Source organism: Oncorhynchus gorbuscha, linkage group LG07, assembly GCF_021184085.1.
Source record: "Oncorhynchus gorbuscha isolate QuinsamMale2020 ecotype Even-year linkage group LG07, OgorEven_v1.0, whole genome shotgun sequence".
Taxonomy (NCBI): Eukaryota; Metazoa; Chordata; class Actinopteri; order Salmoniformes; family Salmonidae; genus Oncorhynchus; species Oncorhynchus gorbuscha.
Genome location: NC_060179.1, coordinates 65,000,443 through 65,019,665, shown reverse-complemented (window position 1 = coordinate 65,019,665; position 19,223 = coordinate 65,000,443). Strand labels below are relative to the sequence as shown.

Here is a 19,223-nt window from a genome sequence, read left to right as displayed (position 1 = left end):
CAGACAGACAGACAGACAGACAGACAGACAGACAGACAGACAGACAGACAGACAGACAGACAGACAGACAGACAGTGAGATGGGAGACGTTAAGAGTAGTAGTACATACTGTTGGTACCTGAGAGTCTGATATCTCAGATGGTTTCTCGGTCAGGCTGCTGGTCTCAGCTGGGATCAGATCGTTGTACTTGGTGGTGCTCAAATCCTCATCAGAGTAGTTTAGACTGCCTGGGCTGGGCCGAGGAGGAGACCTGAGGAGACAGGACCATATTTATGTATATTTATATATATATACACAGTGGGGCATTTGTGCATGTTCCACCAATTGTGCAAGTTCTCCCACTTAAAAAGATGAGAGAGGCCTGTAATTTTCATCATAGGTACACTTCAACTATGACAGACAAAATGAGAAAATAAAATCCAGAAAATCACATCACAAAAAATCACATCACACATGAATCTGCAATAGGTAAGCAGCTTGGTTTGAAGAAATCAACTGTGGGAGCAATTATTAGGAAATGGAAGACATACAAGACCACTGATAATCTCCCTCGATCTGGGGCTCCACGCAAGATCTCAACCCGTGGGGTCAAAAGGATCACAAGAACGGTGAGCAAAAATCCCAGAACCACACGGGGGGACCTAGTGAATGACCTGTAGAGAGCTTGGACCAAAGTAACAAAGCCTACCATCAGTAACACACTACGCCGCCAGGGACTCAAATCCTGCTGTGCCAGACGTGTCCCCCTGCTTAAGCCAGTACATGTCCAAGCCCGTCTGAAGTTTGCTAGAGAGCATTTGGATGATCCAGAAGAAGATTGGGAGAATGTCATATGGTCAGATGAAACCAAAATAGATATTTTTGGTAAAAACTCAATTTGTCGTGTTTGGAGGACAAAGAATGCTGAGTTGCATCCAAAGAACACCATACCTACTGTGAAGCATGGGGGTGGAAACATCATGCTTTGGGGCTGTTTTTCTGCAAAGGGACCAGGACGACTGATCCGTGTAAAGGAAAGAATGAATGGGGCCATGTATCGTGAGATTTTGCGTGAAAACCTCCTTCCATCAGCAAGGGCATTGAAGATGAAACGTGGCTGGGTCTTTCAGCATGACAATGATCCCAAACACACCACCCGGACAACAAAGGAGTGGCTTCGTAAGAAGCATTTCAAGGTCCTGGAGTGGCTTAGCCAGTCTCCAGATCTCAACCCCATAGAAAATCTTTGGAGTGAGTTGAAAGTCTGTGTTGCCCAGCAACAGCCCCAAAACATCACTGCTCTAGAGGAGATCTGCATGGATGAATGGGCCAAAATACCAGCAACAGTGTGTGAAAACCTTGTGAAGACTTACAGAAAACTGAGACTGCTCTTCTCTGTATCACGGAGGCGCTCCGCACCGCTAAAGCTAACTCTCGCTCCTCTGCTCTCATCCTTCTAGACCTATCGGCTGCCTTCGATACTGTGAACCATCAGATCCTCCTCTCCACCCTCTCCGAGTTGGGCATCTCCGGCGCGGCCCACGCTTGGATTGCGTCCTACCTGACAGGTCGCTCCTACCAGGTGGCGTGGCGAGAATCTGTCTCCTCACCACGCGCTCTCACCACTGGTGTCCCCCAGGGCTCTGTTCTAGGCCCTCTCCTATTCTCGCTATACACCAAGTCACTTGGCTCTGTCATAACCTCACATGGTCTCTCCTATCATTGCTATGCAGACGACACACAATTAATCTTCTCCTTTCCCCTTCTGATGACCAGGTGGTGAATCGCATCTCTGCATGTCTGGCAGACATATCAGTGTGGATGACGGATCACCACCTCAAGCTGAACTTCGGCAAGACGGAGCTGCTCTTCCTCCCGGGAAGGACTGCCCGTTCCATGATCTCGCCATCACGGTTGACAACTCCATTGTGTCCTCCTCCCAGAGCGCTAAGAACCTTGGCGTGATCCTGGACAACTCCCTGTCGTTCTCAACTAACATCAAGGCGGTGGCCCGTTCCTGTAGGTTCATGCTCTACAACATCCGCAGAGTACGACCCTGCCTCACACAGGAAGCGGCGCAGGTCCTAATCCAGGCACTTGTCATCTCCCGTCTGGATTACTGCAACTCGCTGTTGGCTGGGCTCCCTACCTGTGCCATTAAACCCCTACAACTCATCCAGAACGCCGCAGCCCGTCTAGTGTTCAACCTTCCCAAGTTCTCTCATGTCACCCCGCTCCTCCGCTCTCTCCACTGGCTTCCAGTTGAAGCTCGCATCCGCTACAAGACCATGGTGCTTGCCTACGGAGCTGTGAGGGGAACGGCACCTCAGTACCTCCAGGCTCTGATCAGGCCCTACACCCAAATAAGGGCACTGCGTTCATCCACCTCTGGCCTGCTCGCCTCCCTACCACTGAGGAAGTACAGTTCCCGCTCAGCCCAGTCAAAACTGTTCGCTGCTCTGGCTCCCCAATGGTGGAACAAACTCCCTCACGACGCCAGGACAGCGGAGTCAATCACCACCTTCCGGAGACACCTGAAACCCCACCTCTTTAAGGAATACTTAGGATAGGATAAAGTAATCCTTCTCACCCCCTCCCCCCTTAAAATATTTAGATGCACTATTGTAAAGTGGCTGTTCCACTGGATGTCATAAGGTGAATGCACCAATTTGTAAGTCGCTCTGGATAAGAGCGTCTGCTAAATGACTTAAATGTAAATGTAACAAAGGGTAAATAACATTAGTATTGAGTATTGAGATAAACTTTTGTTATTGACCAAATACTTATTTTCCACCATAATTTGCAAAAAAAATCATTAAAAAACCTACAATGTGATTTTCTGGATTTTTTTCTCATTTTGTCTGTCATAGTTGAAGTGGACCTATGATGAAAATTACAGGCCTCTCTCATCGTTTTAAGTGGGAGAACTTGCACAATTGGTGGCTGACTAAATAGTTTTTTGCCCCACTATATATATATATATACCGTAAAATGAAACCATTAAGTGATCGATTTTAAACAAATACATGCTGTCATCGAATAACCCCATGCCATGATTAGATAGTGAAAAAACACACCAATCTCTTTCATAAGTTTTTAAACAATACAAGCTAATTTACCAACATTTCTGAAAATGGATATATAGCGTTTTGGAAACAGAAAGTTCCATCCTCTTAAGCAACTTGTATTAAATCACTAAAGAAATCCTGTTCACACATCAGAGTGACATGGCACAGAGAAACTGTATGAAAGGAACCAGGGAAACAGTTGAAGGATGCACACTGATGATCAGTGAAATGTATTGAACTGTCTCCAGGCACTTAACACTACTAGTCTACTTTCAAGGGATAAAAATACTGTTCATTCTAATATCTGATGGAGACACTACATTCACTTTTTGTTTGGGTAGTGGTGGGTTGGGGGTAGGGGGGTGTGGTGGGGCTGTTTATTATCAGGATCATGGGACAGCCATTAGATCCCAGCCTGTCTGCATTCAGTATGAATCATCTCTTCTGATTAAACACTGTGGGCTGTAATGGCAGGCACAGTTAGCCTTGTGACCAACTCATGAATTGAACCTCTATGGAATGGAGGAGCTCACTGCATAGGCAGAAATCCCCATGCAGTCTGACATAGGAAGGCTCAGGATGTGTAGGTTAGGTTATTGTTCGTTCTCGTGTGTAAGTTATCATCCATATGAATCCATGTAGGAGTCAACAGCCATGTTTCATGTTTCATGGGTGACACTTTAAAAACCTCTCCATTCATAGATAAGTGTGGATTGGAGGTTTACAAGGGCACGATTTATGAGTATGGAGTGAGGGATCTTTATGAGCAGTGGAGTGAGTGAATAAGTGTAGTGGATAGGGTCAAGGGGAGGGTATTGAGAATGCTTGTTATGAGAGCGAGAAGGGGAGAGAGTGAGACCTCACAACACCCACAAGTGGTGCCCTCAGAACAGCTCTCTCAAAGCACTCAAGGGTTCTTAAAATTCGCTGAAAAAAAGATGGCTTTGCGTTCTGCATAAATTCCTCCACATTGTCCTCCCTCTGTCCCTAAGCCTGTTAAACAATCAGACATCTGTTTTTGTTGACTGGCCCTGGTTGGTTTGGCCGAGACAGCCTCTCTCAATCTCTCTCTCCCTCACTGTCTGTCTCTCTCTCTCCCTCAGGCCACACCAAACTGTTCAGTTTTACAGTCCAAAATCAACCTTACTTTGCATAAGTATTTCTTCCACAAAAATTTTGTTTAGAGGTTGAGTGCATTCCCAAAACCAAACTTTCAAACCTAGACTTTCAAATCTCTTATTCCCCAACATTTGACAATTGGGACCCCCCTCCCAGAAAAGTAATGTACATGTATTTATTTTTTGTCCTTCTGTATCAGGGGCTCTGTAATTGACACATTGTGTGTGTATGTGTGTGTGTGTGTGGGCGGGGGGGATAATCACGAGCGTGGTGCTAACAAATTTGAACTAAATCCCAACCCTTTAGAGAAATCACGGAGAGAGCAATTCAGTTCCATCTTATACTGTTAATAATTTGTAACAAGATTACATTTAATACACTTGGATACAGGAGTGAAATGAGCACAATGGTAATCTATTCATGTATTATTGACATTTTCTATAAGTTAAAGGTCATGAACTTTCCAAATAATGTTTTTCTTGAAATTGGATGATGTTTGAAGGAAACCAGCTTAAAGTATATAAAATGACTGTTGCTTCTACATTGATAAAGTTTGATCATAAAGTTACTGGTCTCCTCCCGCATATCAAACACTTGCATTCATTATTAAGGGGACAAGGTGACATCACCTTAACTCTCATTGGAATACACAAATGGTAACATGATATTCTCTTCCCTAATTTAAATAAGTACCGCCTTATAACCAACATCACAGAAGGCGTGTTTGCAGAGGGTTATGGTTTATATAGCTAGATACTCTACTCTCCAATATCTGACTAAGTTGTCAGCAAATATAATTAAAAGTTTACCCCATTCATCTATGGCAAAGATACTTCAGTGTTTACTCTTTCATCTCTTTCATCTGTGTCTGGTGTTACTAGCTAGCTAGGTCTTCATCTGTGTCTGGTGTTACTAGCTAGCTAGGTCTTCATCTGTGTCTGGTGTTACTAGCTAGCTAGGTCTTCATCTGTGTCTGGTGTTACTAGTTAGCTAGGTCTTCATCTGTGTCTGGTGTTACTAGCTAGCTAGGTCTTCATCTGTGTCTGGTGTTGCTAGCTAGCTAGGTCTTCATCTGTGTCTGGTGTTACTAGCTAGCTAGGTCTTCATCTGTGTCTGGTGTTGCTAGCTAGCTAGGTCTTCATCTGTGTCTGGTGTTACTAGCTAGCTAGGTCTTCATCTGTGTCTGGTGTTGCTAGCTAGCTAGGTCTTCATCTGTGTCTGGTGTTACTAGCTAGCTAGGTCTTCATCTGTGTCTGGTGTTACTAGCTAGCTAGGTCTTCATCTGTGTCTGGTGTTACTAGCTAGCTAGGTCTTCATTTGTGTCTGGTGTTACTAGCTAGCTAGGTCTTCAGCCAGCATGGAACAAAAGGGGCGGAAGGGTCATTGAAAACTCAGTGGCAGTTGTCAAGTCAACACATCCGTCAGTGCTGCTGTGAACTGCATCACAAGAGATATGCAAAAGGTGAAATGTATGTAAAAAAATCATTGAAAAAAGGATATAATTGATGCAATTTCCATGTTGTTTGAGTTGCTTTGTGTGTCACCAAATTTGCTTGAGATGATTTTACTGCAACACCACTCACTGCCTCCAAGTTGTTTAACAAGAGCTGTCATGAACATAAGCTCCCGCCAACTCAGCCTGTCTTTTCAAACTTCCTGGTCGTTAGCCATTAGAGTAAAAGTACTTTTCAGAAAGGGGAGTTCAGGACCTTTCATTTTGGCTCATAAATGTCTGTTAGTAGATCCTTGATCCTATAACCTCCATCACTGTGACCTTGCTGACAGCCCTGTTAGATAGAGGAGGACACACAGTCACTAATGAAGGACTGCACCGCTTGATAAGCGATACAAGTTGCAACATTAGTTGCAACATTCTCCTTGCTCCTCCAGATAAGGTCCGGATCATGTTGAGCTAGCTCAGGTCTCCCCTGTCACATCCCAGCTGTCTGGAACCTGGACAACGCTAACATCCATCTTCCTGGAGCCGTTGGAGGAATTGCTGAGCAAGTCTTCTGTTCATTTTCTGTTGGATCAGAGCCTATCCCAGCCCGGCCCAAGTCTGATGTCTGTCTGCTGTTGACCTTAAAGTCCCCAGACTGACATAGACAAGACAAGTCTGATGTCTGTCTGCTGTTGACCTTAAAGTCCCCAGACTGACATAGACAAGACAAGTCTCCCTTCATCATTTAGATAAAAAGCAGTTCACTGTGTAATAAAATGTCAACACAAACTCTCAATGACAAACCTGCAACTTTGTCCCATCACATTCTCCCCTCTGCAGTAAGATCTATACAAATCTCCACTACTAATTCAAATTGCTTATTGGTCCTGGGCTAATCTCACGCACCAGATGTTACAACAAGATGCAGATACACATTGGGCTGGTTCCTCAATAGTCTCTCCTGTGAGAAAGGACTAGTTCCACAAGATTAGTCATGGCTGGGATAGCCCTGCTATGAGCAGACAGGGTTAAGGAGGGAATGTGAAGAAATGTTATTGTCGGCCCTGTGGGAGATTATGATAAACTGCCTGTTTAACAATTCAGAGGAAGCTCTGCTCAACAGGCCCACTCCTCCCTCCCTCCCTCCCTCCCTCCCTCCCTCCCTCCCTCCCTCCCTCCCTCCCTCCCTCCCTCCCTCCCTCCCTCCCCCACCCTCCCTCCCCCTCCCTCCCTCCCACCCTCCCTCCCTCCCTCCCTCAGACGCTCATCCACTGTTGAGTGAGTGAGGTGTGAAATATTTAACAGTTCTCAAATGTAGAGAGGGGTAGTAGCACACTCTTTACCCTCTCGTAAACCACCAAAATAAATTAACATTATTTATCCTTTATTAAACTAGGCAAGTCAATTAAGAACAAATTCTTATTTACAATGACGGCCAACCAAAAGGCAAAAGGCCTCCTACGGGGATGGGGGCTGGGATTAAAAATGTTTAAAAAATATATATATAGGACAAAACACACATCACGACAAGAGAGACAACACTACACAAAGAGGGACCTAAAACAACATCATAGCAAGGCAGCAGCACATGACAACACAGCATGATAGCAACACAACATGATAACAACATGGTAGCAACACAACATGGCAGTAGCACAACATGGTAGCAGCACAACACATGGTACAAACATTATTAGGCACAGACAACAGCACAGAGGGCAAAAAGGTAGAGACAACAATACATCACGCAAAGAAGCCACAACTGTGAGTAAGAGTGTCCACGATTGAGTCTTTGAATGAAGAGATTGAGATAAAACGGTCCAGTTTTTGTGTTTGTTGCAGCTTGTTCCAGTCTCTAGCTGCAGCGAACTGAAAAGAGGAGCGACCCAGGGATGTGTGTGTTTTGGGGAGCTTGTATGTGTGTTGTATGTGAAGGATGAGGGCTGCAGTAGATATCTCAGATAGGAGAGAGTGAGGCCTAAGAGGGTTTTATAAATAAGCATCAACCAGTGGGTCTTGCAATGGGTATACAGAGATGACCAGTTTACAGAGGAGTATAGAGTGCAGTGATGTGTTCTATAAGGAGCATTGGTGGCAAATCTGATGGCCGAATGGTAAAAAAACATAGAGCCGCTCGAGAGCACCCTTACCAGTCATTCCCTTCCTTACACCTCAGCTATGGGGAGTTCAAAGATAGCAGAGGTACATCTGAGCATTCCTTCTCTCACCCCTCCTCTCACTCCTTCTTCTCACCATTCTTCTCAACCCTCCTCTCATTTGGCTAGCTGGCTGCTCCTCAAAGGCCAGGGCACCTTTGATCCTTTCCCAAGGGCAAACACACACACACACACACACCTCCCGGGGATCAAGGACAGGGCTAATTCCCCCGGTCACAGCATCAGAGCACCAGAGCCTCGGAGCAGAGGGCACCTGGCTCTCCAGCTGGTTGTTGTGAGCTCGCTCGCCGTCAGTCCCAAATGGAGCCCTATTCACTATTTAGTGCTCTACTTGGGATGCTCACACCGTCAGTCAGTCACACTCATCACAATACTATCTCCTCTAACCTAATACCATCGCGCTGGCAATACTACACACACAATTACACAGAGCCTGCAATATATTGCAATGTGGTGGTCATTCCTAACGTACTGATAAAACACAGAAAGAAACAGTGAAAAGACTCATTTCAATAGTGGCAATGCTGTGATGGCTCATAATATGGCAAGGCAATATGGATACACACTGGGTACGGTTGCAAAGGGAGGGTATATTACTGCTGGAAACGTTCTAACGTTACCAGTAAACTACCAGGATTTTGGTAACTTGTACCTTGTTGGGTACTTCAGATGATCACACGTGTCTTTAATTATCTCCGGCCCTCTGTGGGGCCTTATCACATGTAAAATACATCAAATAATCAAAGAAGATGATTTTAGAATACCGACAAAGCTGTAAAACATGATCCTAAATATAAACCACTAGATTAGTGAATACCATTGGTGTTTAATATGAGGGTTTCAGCATGAAATGATCCTTTATATATTTTATTAAACCCTTTTTTTACTATGTTACTATGTCTTTGACGTAAATGTTTTGGCGCCAAACTGATGGCAATTGTGAAAAAAGTCGATAGTTGGAAGAGTTGCAGAGTTGATATGAATACCATTGTTGATTAGATGCTTTTTAAATGAATTAGTCTATTTTCTCTTGAACCACATGGTCTGTCCACTAGAAACTCATGGACAATATGGACACAGATATCCATATATGTATATATATATATATTCTTTAATAAAAATATACTATATATGAATGCTTTCCAAGTAAAAATTTCCATCAATTACCAAAATTATAGACATTTCTGGTAACTTTGGTAAATTAACAGTAGCTTTGCAACTGGGGTGATCATATAATGGAAAATAAAGGGTCATGGGTTTTTTGCTGTGACTCAATCCATATTCAGTCCCTCCTGAGTTTGGTCAGTTACCATTCAGATCACTGGTCCAAGGTGCCAGACAATGAGATTAACAGAGACAAGGTAATGAACTCATCAACAGTTAAGCTGTGGACAGTGGAATATTCCAGACCTGGGTTCAAATACTATTTTAAAATAATTTCAAATACTTTGGCTGGGCTTGATTGAGCTTGCCTGGTGCAATGGAATCAATAGAATAGTCACAAAAGTACAGATCCTGCCCATCTGGCAAACTAGGCAAGCTAAAGCAAATGCTTAATGTTTTTGAAAGATTTTAAATAGTACTGGAACCCAGGTCTGTAATATACTACCTCATTAGAAAAAGCAGCAGTTCTCTGTGTGTACTGTTTTACAGTGGAAACAGAGCTTTATAGGAGTATCCATTCCAATCCATCACAGCATAAAGTCCTTTCCATCCAGCCATCAGCCTCAGTTGGACTTCTCAAGGCATGAGGTCATAGTGTTCCTCAATAATGACAGACACAGAACCATAATCATTAGTATTGTGTAACTATACAGTACCATAAACATATTCAAACCAGTCAATTTAATGGGATTTTGACAATAAGTCAGATGAACTCATGGATACCATTTTCATGTTTGCGTGCAGTCTGAAGGTAGTTGAAGATAGTTTTGCGAACCATAGCTAACTAGCGTTAGCGCAATGCCTGGAAGTCTACCGGAACAGCTAGCATACTAGTTACTGACCTGGTGTAGACGCCGTTCTTACGGCAGAAAGAGTTCTTGACGGACAGCCGGCGGTTGTTGAGTTCCAGGGCGGGGAAGCGTCCCTCGTCCAGGCTGACCATATCTCCATGGGTCAGGGCATTACAGTTAGAGTTGTTCCCTGATGAACACACATAGGGAGACACTGTGTGACCACAGGCCAGAGGGATGGACGGACAGGCAGGTGGGGGTTAGTGATGCTGTGAAGAGGATGCATGGATGTTGTATTATGTATGTCATGTACAGTAGCCCACTCTAGTACTGTTTAAAAAAAAAAAAAATTTTAGGGGGTGGATCAGCTTTAGTACTGTTATTAATAGGGTTGTGTCCCAAATGGCACCCCATGGGTCCTGATCAAAAGTAGTGCACTACATATGGAATAGGGTGCCATTTGGGACATACACTTTGAGTTCTATAGAAACACAAGAAGATGGCTCATGAATGAATGTTATGCATATGCTATGTTATGTACTCTACCACTACTACTGTTACTGCTGAGTTCTATAGAAACTAGAGTGACAGGAAATACCACAATGATTGGTGAATGCACCAATTTGTAAGTCGCTCTGGATAAGAGCGTCTGCTAAATGACTTAAATGTCATGTAAATGTATGATGTCATCACCAGTATATTAGGTAAGTTTAGCCAGGCATCTAAACATAGATTCCAAAGGGTCCAAACATATACTACCCCCCTTACACAGCAGACCCCTCCAAGGGCATCTGGCGGCAAAGCTGCCGTTCTGCAAACATTTAGTCACGATAACGAGCTGATTTGTAAACTTGCACCAGTCCAGTATTCCATGGGGGGGGTTACAGGGGGTATATGAGAGTATCTCTGTGTTAGAGAGCAGAGAAGGGAGGGAAGCGAGAGACGAGAGAGAAGGTAGAGAAGAGAAGAAAGGACCTCCTGTGTTTCAGACCCGTGGGTTGCCCCAGCCTGGCAGCCTGGCACTGGCAGCGCCACACAGCAGAGAGAAGTGCTGAGTCAGAGGAAATACCTGCTGGTGTCAGAGAGGAGCAGACTGCACAACTAGATAGGCCCCCTACTATACTCCTCCTCTACAGATCACTGTCTCTTTCTCTCATTTCTCCCTGTCTCTCTCTGTCCACCACTTCTCCCTCTCTCTCCCCTTTGCTTTCCCCTTCCTCTCTCTCCCCTTTACTCCCCCCACAGGCTATATGCCAAAAGTAGACCACTGTAGAATAGAAATACAGAATCTTTGAGATAAAAAGCAACATAACAAAGACCTTGCTGTCTAGTAATATGATGCTGATCATGTCTTCCGCTCGACCTCTCACCTGATTCAGACTTCTTGGCGTACTTCTTGCTCTGTCCTCTGATGATAAGGATGAAGACCAGTAGAAGGATGAAGATGAGTCCCACGAGAGCCACCACCACAAGGAACCACCACTCCTCATAGAACGGTGCCACCTTTTTGGCTGGAGGAGAGGAACACAGGCAATATAACAACTGGACTAAACACAAGGACAGAGCAGGGAGCACTGACGCAAAGGTAGCTTCTGAAAATGATATATTTTCTGTTACACTGATTATTCTTAAATTCTATAAAACTAGGTAAGATTTTGTCATTGATTAACATGAAAACCCGACGCTCAATTACCATTGTGTCCCAAATGTCCCCCCTATGGACCCTGGTCAAAAGCAGTGCACAAGGGAATGGGGTGACATTTGGGACATAGATATATGAAATAACTCACCAGATATGGAGGCTGAGGGTGGACTAGGAGATCCGTAGCCGTAGTCGTTCACTCCAATGACCCGGAAGTCATAACTAACCCCTTGCTTCAGAATGTCCATGTTGAAGGTGTATGACGTCACTTCCTTTGGGATGTCCTTGATCAAGATATCCCACAAGCCTTCATCTGTTGGCAGAGTAGAAGAAGTAGAAGAAGGTTTTTGGATGAGTAGTAATCAAACATGAAAAAACTGCAGTAAACGAGACTGAAAGTAGTCATTATATAATCGATAGAAAAGACCATTTAAAAGCCTATATGTTAGCATAAAACATAATCTGGCTATATCCAAGGTAATTCAAACCATATAAACATCATGCAATTCATATATTGTAAATCTCCCATACTGCTCTCTTGTCTTTGAGAGGTATATAACCGTATAAAAAGACAGTAGGTATGATTCACAAGATGGAATATTATGGGATGTTTCATGTTTGCTTTTGTAATGGCTGCCAGAATCCATAAGGGCTAAGTGCTAATAACCATACATCTTCTGAGGAGTTTGACGTTTATGGAGTCCTCAAGAACATCAGCCAACACCAGAGTTCATTTAAAGTTTATGTCACTAGTGACGTAGTGAAGATATGAAGGGTAAAGTTCATCTGTAGTAGCGCCATGAGTATTTTCCTGACAAGGAAAAATTGTGCCATAGTAACTAGTAATATGGACAGCTGAGTAGTCCTACTGATGTGGTTAGGGACAGGCTCACTCGTTATGCTACCAAGTGAATCTGCATGATACTAGTGCCCCCTACTCCCATCCACCCATTCCTCAAGTCACCAGTGGTGTAATCCATCTCTCTCGATGTGCCTCCATCCATCATTCCTCTATTCCCACTGTACAGCTGTCAATCACAGGCGAAACCTGACGTTACATCTCAAGCTCCGCTGCACCCCAATCAATACGCCATTAAAAGAATAGTGAGTAAACATCACCGTCTGTTGGGACCATATTGACACCCTTTTCTAAATCATATTATTCCTGTCGAAGCAAGTACCAAGCTGGGTTAACAGATTGCATGAAAGGATTGTGAACTGTGGATCCATCTGGAAGTATCCAATATGTCCACCGGCTCCAGGAATGAAAACTGTCCAGAACATAGTTCACTGGAGATGTACCGTTGAGGCCCTTTGCTCCACTAGAAGCTAAAAGTAATAATTCAAGCAAGTGGAGTCCAGTCGAGTATGTCACGTGTTGGGTGTCTATACCTGAGGGTCTGGCCTCGATGACGTAGCGTGTGATAGGCGACTTCCCGGGGTCACCGTTAGCCCAGTGGATGGTCAGAGCTGAGCCGTAGCGAGAGATGAAGGGCTCTCCAGGGGGGCCGGGGGCTCCTGCATGGTGGTTAAAGGTTAGAGAAAGGTTGTAGGGTCAGGCAACCTCAATATACCTTCAAAATATTAGGGCATATTCAGGGCCTAAGCTTAACTTGAGATCTGCACACTCTGGCATGTGTAAATCATTAATTGATGTCAATTAAGGATTTACATAGAAGGTTGAGTTAAGTGTGCATATTGCAAGTCAGGATATGGGCCTCAGCTAGAGGTAGACAAACCTTCCCCAGGCCCCATGGTGATGTTAGCCTCCACCTCAGGCCCATAGGTGAACGTCTTGGCCCGGATCCTGAAGTTGTAGGTCACCCCGTCAGCCAGATCCTTGATCTTCATCCAGAACGGGGCCCCTTTGACGTCCACCGTCACTATCTTACTGACGCCTGGGGGGGAGGGGGAGTGAAGACAGTCGGCACAGGCCACGGTAGACTCTAGACAAACACACCACATTTAGAGTGGGGCTAATACCCAGGGACTGGGTATTACACACACACACACACTGACACACATACAGACACAGGCACACTCCAACAGTTGTTGGGACATACATGGGAAATGAATGAAAAGGGTTAACATAGCAACATTATCAACTGATTCAGCATGCTATTTGGCGTCAACAATGGAAATAATGGCCACCACTCACTCAGCAATGGAAAAACATCGTTTTTCAATGTAGTTATTAGGTATGTTGATGTTTAGCCTACCCTCATACAGTGAGAGAGACTTAGGTTGTGTCCCAAATTACACTCTATTCCCCTATATAGGGCACTGCTTTAGATAAGGGCACATAGGTCCCACAGGGCCCTGGTCAAAAGTAGTGAACTAAATAGGAATTGGGTGTAATTTGGAATGCATCCTCAGAGATGGGCATTAACTGTGAGTTGTCAGATGTGAGGTGGGATGCGTCGGACAGGTTGAGGGGGGTGTCTTACCGTCCACAGGGGTGCAGGGCTCGTAGACCAGCCGGTAGCCCTCCAGGATGCCATTGGGGTAGGTGGGCTCACCCCAGGACACGTTGACTGAAGTAGTGGTCAGCTCACTGAAGTGGATGAAGCTGGGAGCGCTGGGGGCTGGAGGTCAGAGGACACACAGGTCAGAGGTTAGGGGGTCAGAGGAATGTACAGTTATATTTTGGATTGTGTACATTAGGATGGCCCTGTGATAGACTAGCGTCCAGGGGGTGTACTTGTACATCAAGCTGCCTCACACTACAGAAACAAGAGATGGGCTTCTGCTTCTATGACCCTTTCCGGCTCGCATTAGCCAAAGCCCTTTTTATTGCCTCTCGATTTTGAAGACGCAAAGTCATTTCAAAACTATTGATGATGTGCTGTTTGTTTGCTTTTAGAGTCATTTAATGTCCCCAGGGCATGACAGCCATCATACCGTCAGGCTCCAGTAATAATAGGCTAGTGACATAAATGAGCTTGTGACACTACTACTGTACAAAGAACACAGCTCTCCTGTTCTCTTACATCGTTGAGTAGGACTATTTGTAACCCTCAAACACAGGCTTCATTGTGTGATGATTCTCCTGCTATCAGCCCTGTGTATCTCTTCTCCTCCATCTCTTGCCCTCTCCTCAACACACTTGTCATCTGCTTCCATCTATTCCATCTCTCGCCTAAAAGGTCAGAGCACACCCCCCCTCTGTGTCTTCCAACCCCTTTTGCGCCTCCCCTCCCCCTTGAGATATCAAACACAGCAAACTGCATAAATGTTCCTTTTTTTACAAGGGAATCAGATGAAAAACACATTTCTACAGTGACTGTACAGAAAGGGGGGGGGTGATCTTTGGAGGGAAAAACAATCTGGTGACTGTCTTCTGTTGTTATTTAGATAACTGTGCCAGAGAGAAAGCATTTCCAAGAAACCACAGGAAGGAGCTTTGAGACAAAAAACAGAAAAAATATAGCCTCTAAACATTTTCATACCATCTCATACCAAACAAGACTGTCCAGGAAACCAGCGGATGAGCCAAGAGACTGAAAGAGGCCATTGATAGGGAACTGATGTTTATGCCGTGTGGTTTCTAACATTTCTGGCTTGGCATGCTGACAACAACATCATATAAAAGCTCACAGATAGAAACCCTTGGAATGTTTGAGGGTTGGAGGAGGAATTTAAATTTAAGTCAATAAAATTGCTTTCCTTTCATTTTAAGACCCAGACAACTCCTGTGGCTTTCTTTACATGGCAGTATACTGTTTACTGTACACAGTATACATGACAGTATGCTTACCAGCCTGCTGTGTGCGGCCCCTGGTCGGGGGGCTCCGGGGCCCGTCCCCAGCTGCGTTGAAGGGGGCCACACTTATCATGTAGGTGGTGTATCCAGTCAGGTTCTTCAGCTTGACCCCTCCCTCTGGCAAGAACAGGGTTCGCAGCCTTTCTGTCTCGTTCTTACGCTGGAGCTCCCAGAAGTACACCTGGAGGGAGGAGGAGATATGGGGAACAGACACATATTAGCTCATAGTAAAGATAGCCTTTACATCCCATTGTGATTAAAGAGTCACGCAGAAACGTGTAACTGTTTTTTTTTCTGTTATTACATTTGAATGACTTGAATGATTAAAATGATTAGAATTCTATGGTATGGAAACCTCCAACTTACCTTGTAGCCCTGGATGTCTCCGTTCTGAGTGTCCAATGGAGGAGACTCCCACGTCACATCCAGCTGGGTGGCCGTTGCTGTTTGGATGGCCACGTTCTGGGGTGGGGCAGTGGGTACTGTGAAAAAAGAAGGAGTAAAAATCTAGCAAAAAATCCAGGTAGAAACAAAACAGAAATATCAGTGGAATCAGTTTGAGTGGGTTTTTCTCCTCACTGCTTCTGGAAACACTACTGTCTAGCTGCCTGTGTGTGGACTGATAGCTTTACAGATGAGAACAGGGAAAACTACTCTCACTTTATGCCCAGGCTCACATGGTCAAATTTAATAAAAACAAACTTATCCTGAAACCTGAATAAATTTGTAAATGGTACCAATCCAATAAACATTTGCCAAGAGTAGCTCGACAAGCAGAATAATCCCCCTGCCTTCAGGGGGGTCAGATAGTCTATAGTTCTACTATACTGGGTGGTCAGATAGTCTAGAGTTCTACTATTCTAGATGGTCAGATAGTCTATAGTTCTACTATTCTAGATGGTCAGATAGTCTATAGTTCTACTATTCTAGGTGGTCAGATAGTCTATAGTTCTACTATTCTAGATGGTCAGATAGTCTATAGTTCTACTATCCTAGGTGGTCAGATAGTCTATAGTTCTACTATTCTAGGTGGTCAGATAGTCTATAGTTCTACTATACTGGGTGGTCAGATAGTCTATAGTTCTACTATTCTAGGTGGTCAGATAGTCTATAGTTCTACTATTCTAGGTGGTCAGATAGTCTATAGTTCTACTATTCTAGGTGGTCAGATAGTCTATAGTTCTACTATTCTAGGTGGTCAGATAGTCTATAGTTCTACTATACTGGGTGGTCAGATAGTCTATAGTTCTACTATTCTAGGTGGTCAGATAGTCTATAGTTCTACTTTTATAGGTGGTCAGATAGTCTATAGTTCTACTATTCTAGGTGGTCAGATAGTCTATAGTTCTACTATTCTAGGTGGTCAGATAGTCTATAGTTCTACTATTCTAGGTGGTCAGATAGTCTATAGTTCTACTATTCTAGGTGGTCAGATAGTCTATAGTTCTACTATACTGGGTGGTCAGATAGTCTATAGTTCTACTATTCTAGGTGGTCAGATAGTCTATAGTTCTACTTTTATAGGTGGTCAGATAGTCTATAGTTCTACTATTCTAGGTGGTCAGATAGTCTATAGTTCTACTATTCTAGGTGGTCAGATAGTCTATAGTTCTACTATTCTAGGTGGTCAGATAGTCTATAGTTCTACTATACTGGGTGGTCAGAGAGTCTATAGTTCTACTATTCTAGGTGGTCAGATAGTTTATAGTTCTACTATACTGGGTGGTCAGATAGTCTATAGTTCTACTATACTGGGTGGTCAGATAGTCTATAGTTCTACTATTCTAGGTGGTCAGATAGTCTATAGTTCTACTATTCTAGGTGGTCAGATAGTCTATAGTTCTACTATTCTAGGTGGTCAGATAGTCTATAGTTCTACTATTCTAGGTGGTCAGATAGTCTATAGTTCTACTATACTGGGTGGTCAGATAGTCTATAGTTCTACTATTCTAGGTGGTCAGATAGTCTATAATTCTACTTTTATAGGTGGTCAGATAGTCTATAGTTCTACTATACTGGGTGGTCAGTGAGTCTATAGTTCTACTATTCTAGGTGGTCAGATAGTTTATAGTTCTACTATACTGGGTGGTCAGATAGTCTATAGTTCTACTATACTGGGTGGTCAGATAGTCTATAGTTCTACTATACTGGATAGTCTATAGTTCTACTATACTGGATAGTCTATAGTTCTACTATTCAGGTCCTCTGTTGAGGTAAGGATTGAGAGAGAGAGAGAGAGAGAGAGAGAGAGAGAGAGAGAGAGAGAGAGAGAGAGAGAGAGAGAGAGAGAGAGAGAGAGAGAGAGAGAGAGAGAGAGAGAGAGAGAGAGAGATTGTTGTGTGTAACCTCCCTACCTCACTGAGCGACTTACCTGCCTCTCCGACAAACACTTCCTGTGGTGTGCTAGTTGGTCCCTCCCCCATGACATTATAAACACTCATCCTGATCTCATAGCGCTTGTGTTTGCTCAGGTCTGGAGAACAAGGAACAACACTGACATTAACCAACAACCCACCATCAACCCAACATTTCTTTTCACCTTTATTTGAACAAGAAGGATCCTTGATGCGAGAAACCTCTTTTGTAAGGGCGATCAATACATGCCAGAAAATACATTTGTTGATTTTGTAAATATGTCTTATGCAGCAGTTAGAATCTATCCAAGGATGTAATTGAGTAGTTGTTGCGTACTGGAAAGAAATACAGTGAAAATATGTGACCGTCTGGTCTTGTGAGGCTTGACAAAACAAATACAAGTATGTGAGCGCATAAACCCTGGACTGGACAAGCACGTCTTCCTGGTGAATCCTATTGAAGATACAATATCCACATAGACAATAGACAAGGCGTCTTTAATTCAGGGTCCACACAGTGGTCTGTTTGAGCTCACTGTCAGAACAGACAAACAAATATGGTAACGACTTCATTAGATTTAGTCAACTCAATTTTCACTCTGCATTTCCTGACACACACAAGACAAGGCAGCTGGGTACATCATCTACATGGCTCGAGCTTACACACGGACTAAACTTTCTTTTGCTTTATAACTAAATTAATGTGTGTGTGCCAGTGTGTGTGCCATCACTAGGGCAGTGTGGTGTTCAGTGTGTATTTCATCAACAGTGAGACAGAGTGCGAAGCGTAGGCAGGCCTGTGAGGACTTACTATCAAGCTCATACTGGGTGAGAGAGGACTCGCTCAGGTTTCGCACGCTGTAGGGGGCTGTGAGGGAGCAGGTGAGGGGTCAAACATGAGCGTGAGAGGGGGCAGCCAGAAGAGAGAGGGCATGAGTAGAGGAGAGACATGTCATTGCGTTAATGCACTCTGTGACTACTCACACAGTTAGAGAAACCCACAATAATTTAATCAAAGAGAAATGATGTATCACACAGACAAAGCAGATATAACATAACAGCTCTACATTAAACAAAAGATAGGACTGATTATAACTGATTATAAGAGAGACTATAGAGTAAGATTTGCCATGCACAACCACGGAGTGACAGGAAGACAAGGAGTGCAGGTTATGTACATGTTCTGATGGAGTTCTGTGTGACCTTGTGCAGAGGTTGTAGGGGTCTTGTGCAGAGGTTGATGTGAGGTTGTGGAAAAGTTACAAGGAGGTTGTGGGAAGGTTGTTACTCACAGGTGAGCTCGGCCCAGGTAGCAGAGGGGCTGTTGGCAGTGAGTACGGAGAAACTGCGGAGACGGTCGTACAGGAGCTCCCGGTACCGTATCCGGAAGCCCAGGAGGATACCGTTAATCTTCTCCTCAGACGGAGGCTGTGATGACGACACAATGTTAGACTACCATTAGGACATGTTCAACATAGTCTCACAGACAGTCATATTTACAAAGCTGAGCTAGCTAACTAGACATTTGATTAATTTCTTGAAGTTGAAGTCGGATGTTTACATACACTTAGGATAGAGTCATTAAAACTCATTTTTTAACCACTCCACAAATTTCTTGTTAACAAACTATAGTTTTGGCAAGTTGGTTAGGACATCTACTTTGTGCATGACTGTCACGCCTTGGTCATTGTATTTTGTGTTTTTGTTATATGTTTGGGTAGGCC

The 19,223-nt window shown here is 43.9% G+C and overlaps 1 protein-coding gene across 5 annotated transcripts in view; it reads right to left on the bottom strand.

Moving 5' to 3' along the window:
* The window catches only part of sdk2b (sidekick cell adhesion molecule 2b), a 539,954-nt gene that overhangs the window by 13,517 nt on the left and 507,214 nt on the right, over positions 1-19,223 (bottom strand). For 2 of the 5 annotated variants that reach the window (XM_046357198.1, XM_046357201.1), the window contains exons 33-44: positions 18,792-18,927; positions 18,311-18,367; positions 17,517-17,618; positions 15,512-15,627; positions 15,140-15,326; positions 13,830-13,967; positions 13,122-13,328; positions 12,775-12,900; positions 11,531-11,695; positions 11,111-11,251; positions 9,792-9,954; positions 119-251 (exon numbers count right to left, since the gene is read on the bottom strand). In XM_046357198.1, coding sequence (XP_046213154.1) covers positions 119-251; positions 9,792-9,954; positions 11,111-11,251; positions 11,531-11,695; positions 12,775-12,900; positions 13,122-13,328; positions 13,830-13,967; positions 15,140-15,326; positions 15,512-15,627; positions 17,517-17,618; positions 18,311-18,367; positions 18,792-18,927 — 1,671 coding nt within the window. Of the gene's footprint in view, positions 1-109; positions 252-9,791; positions 9,955-11,110; positions 11,252-11,530; positions 11,696-12,774; positions 12,901-13,121; positions 13,329-13,829; positions 13,968-15,139; positions 15,327-15,511; positions 15,628-17,516; positions 17,619-18,310; positions 18,368-18,791; positions 18,928-19,223 lie in introns of all 5 variants that reach the window. The other 3 variants (XM_046357200.1, XM_046357199.1, XM_046357203.1) reach the window with 3 other exon arrangements.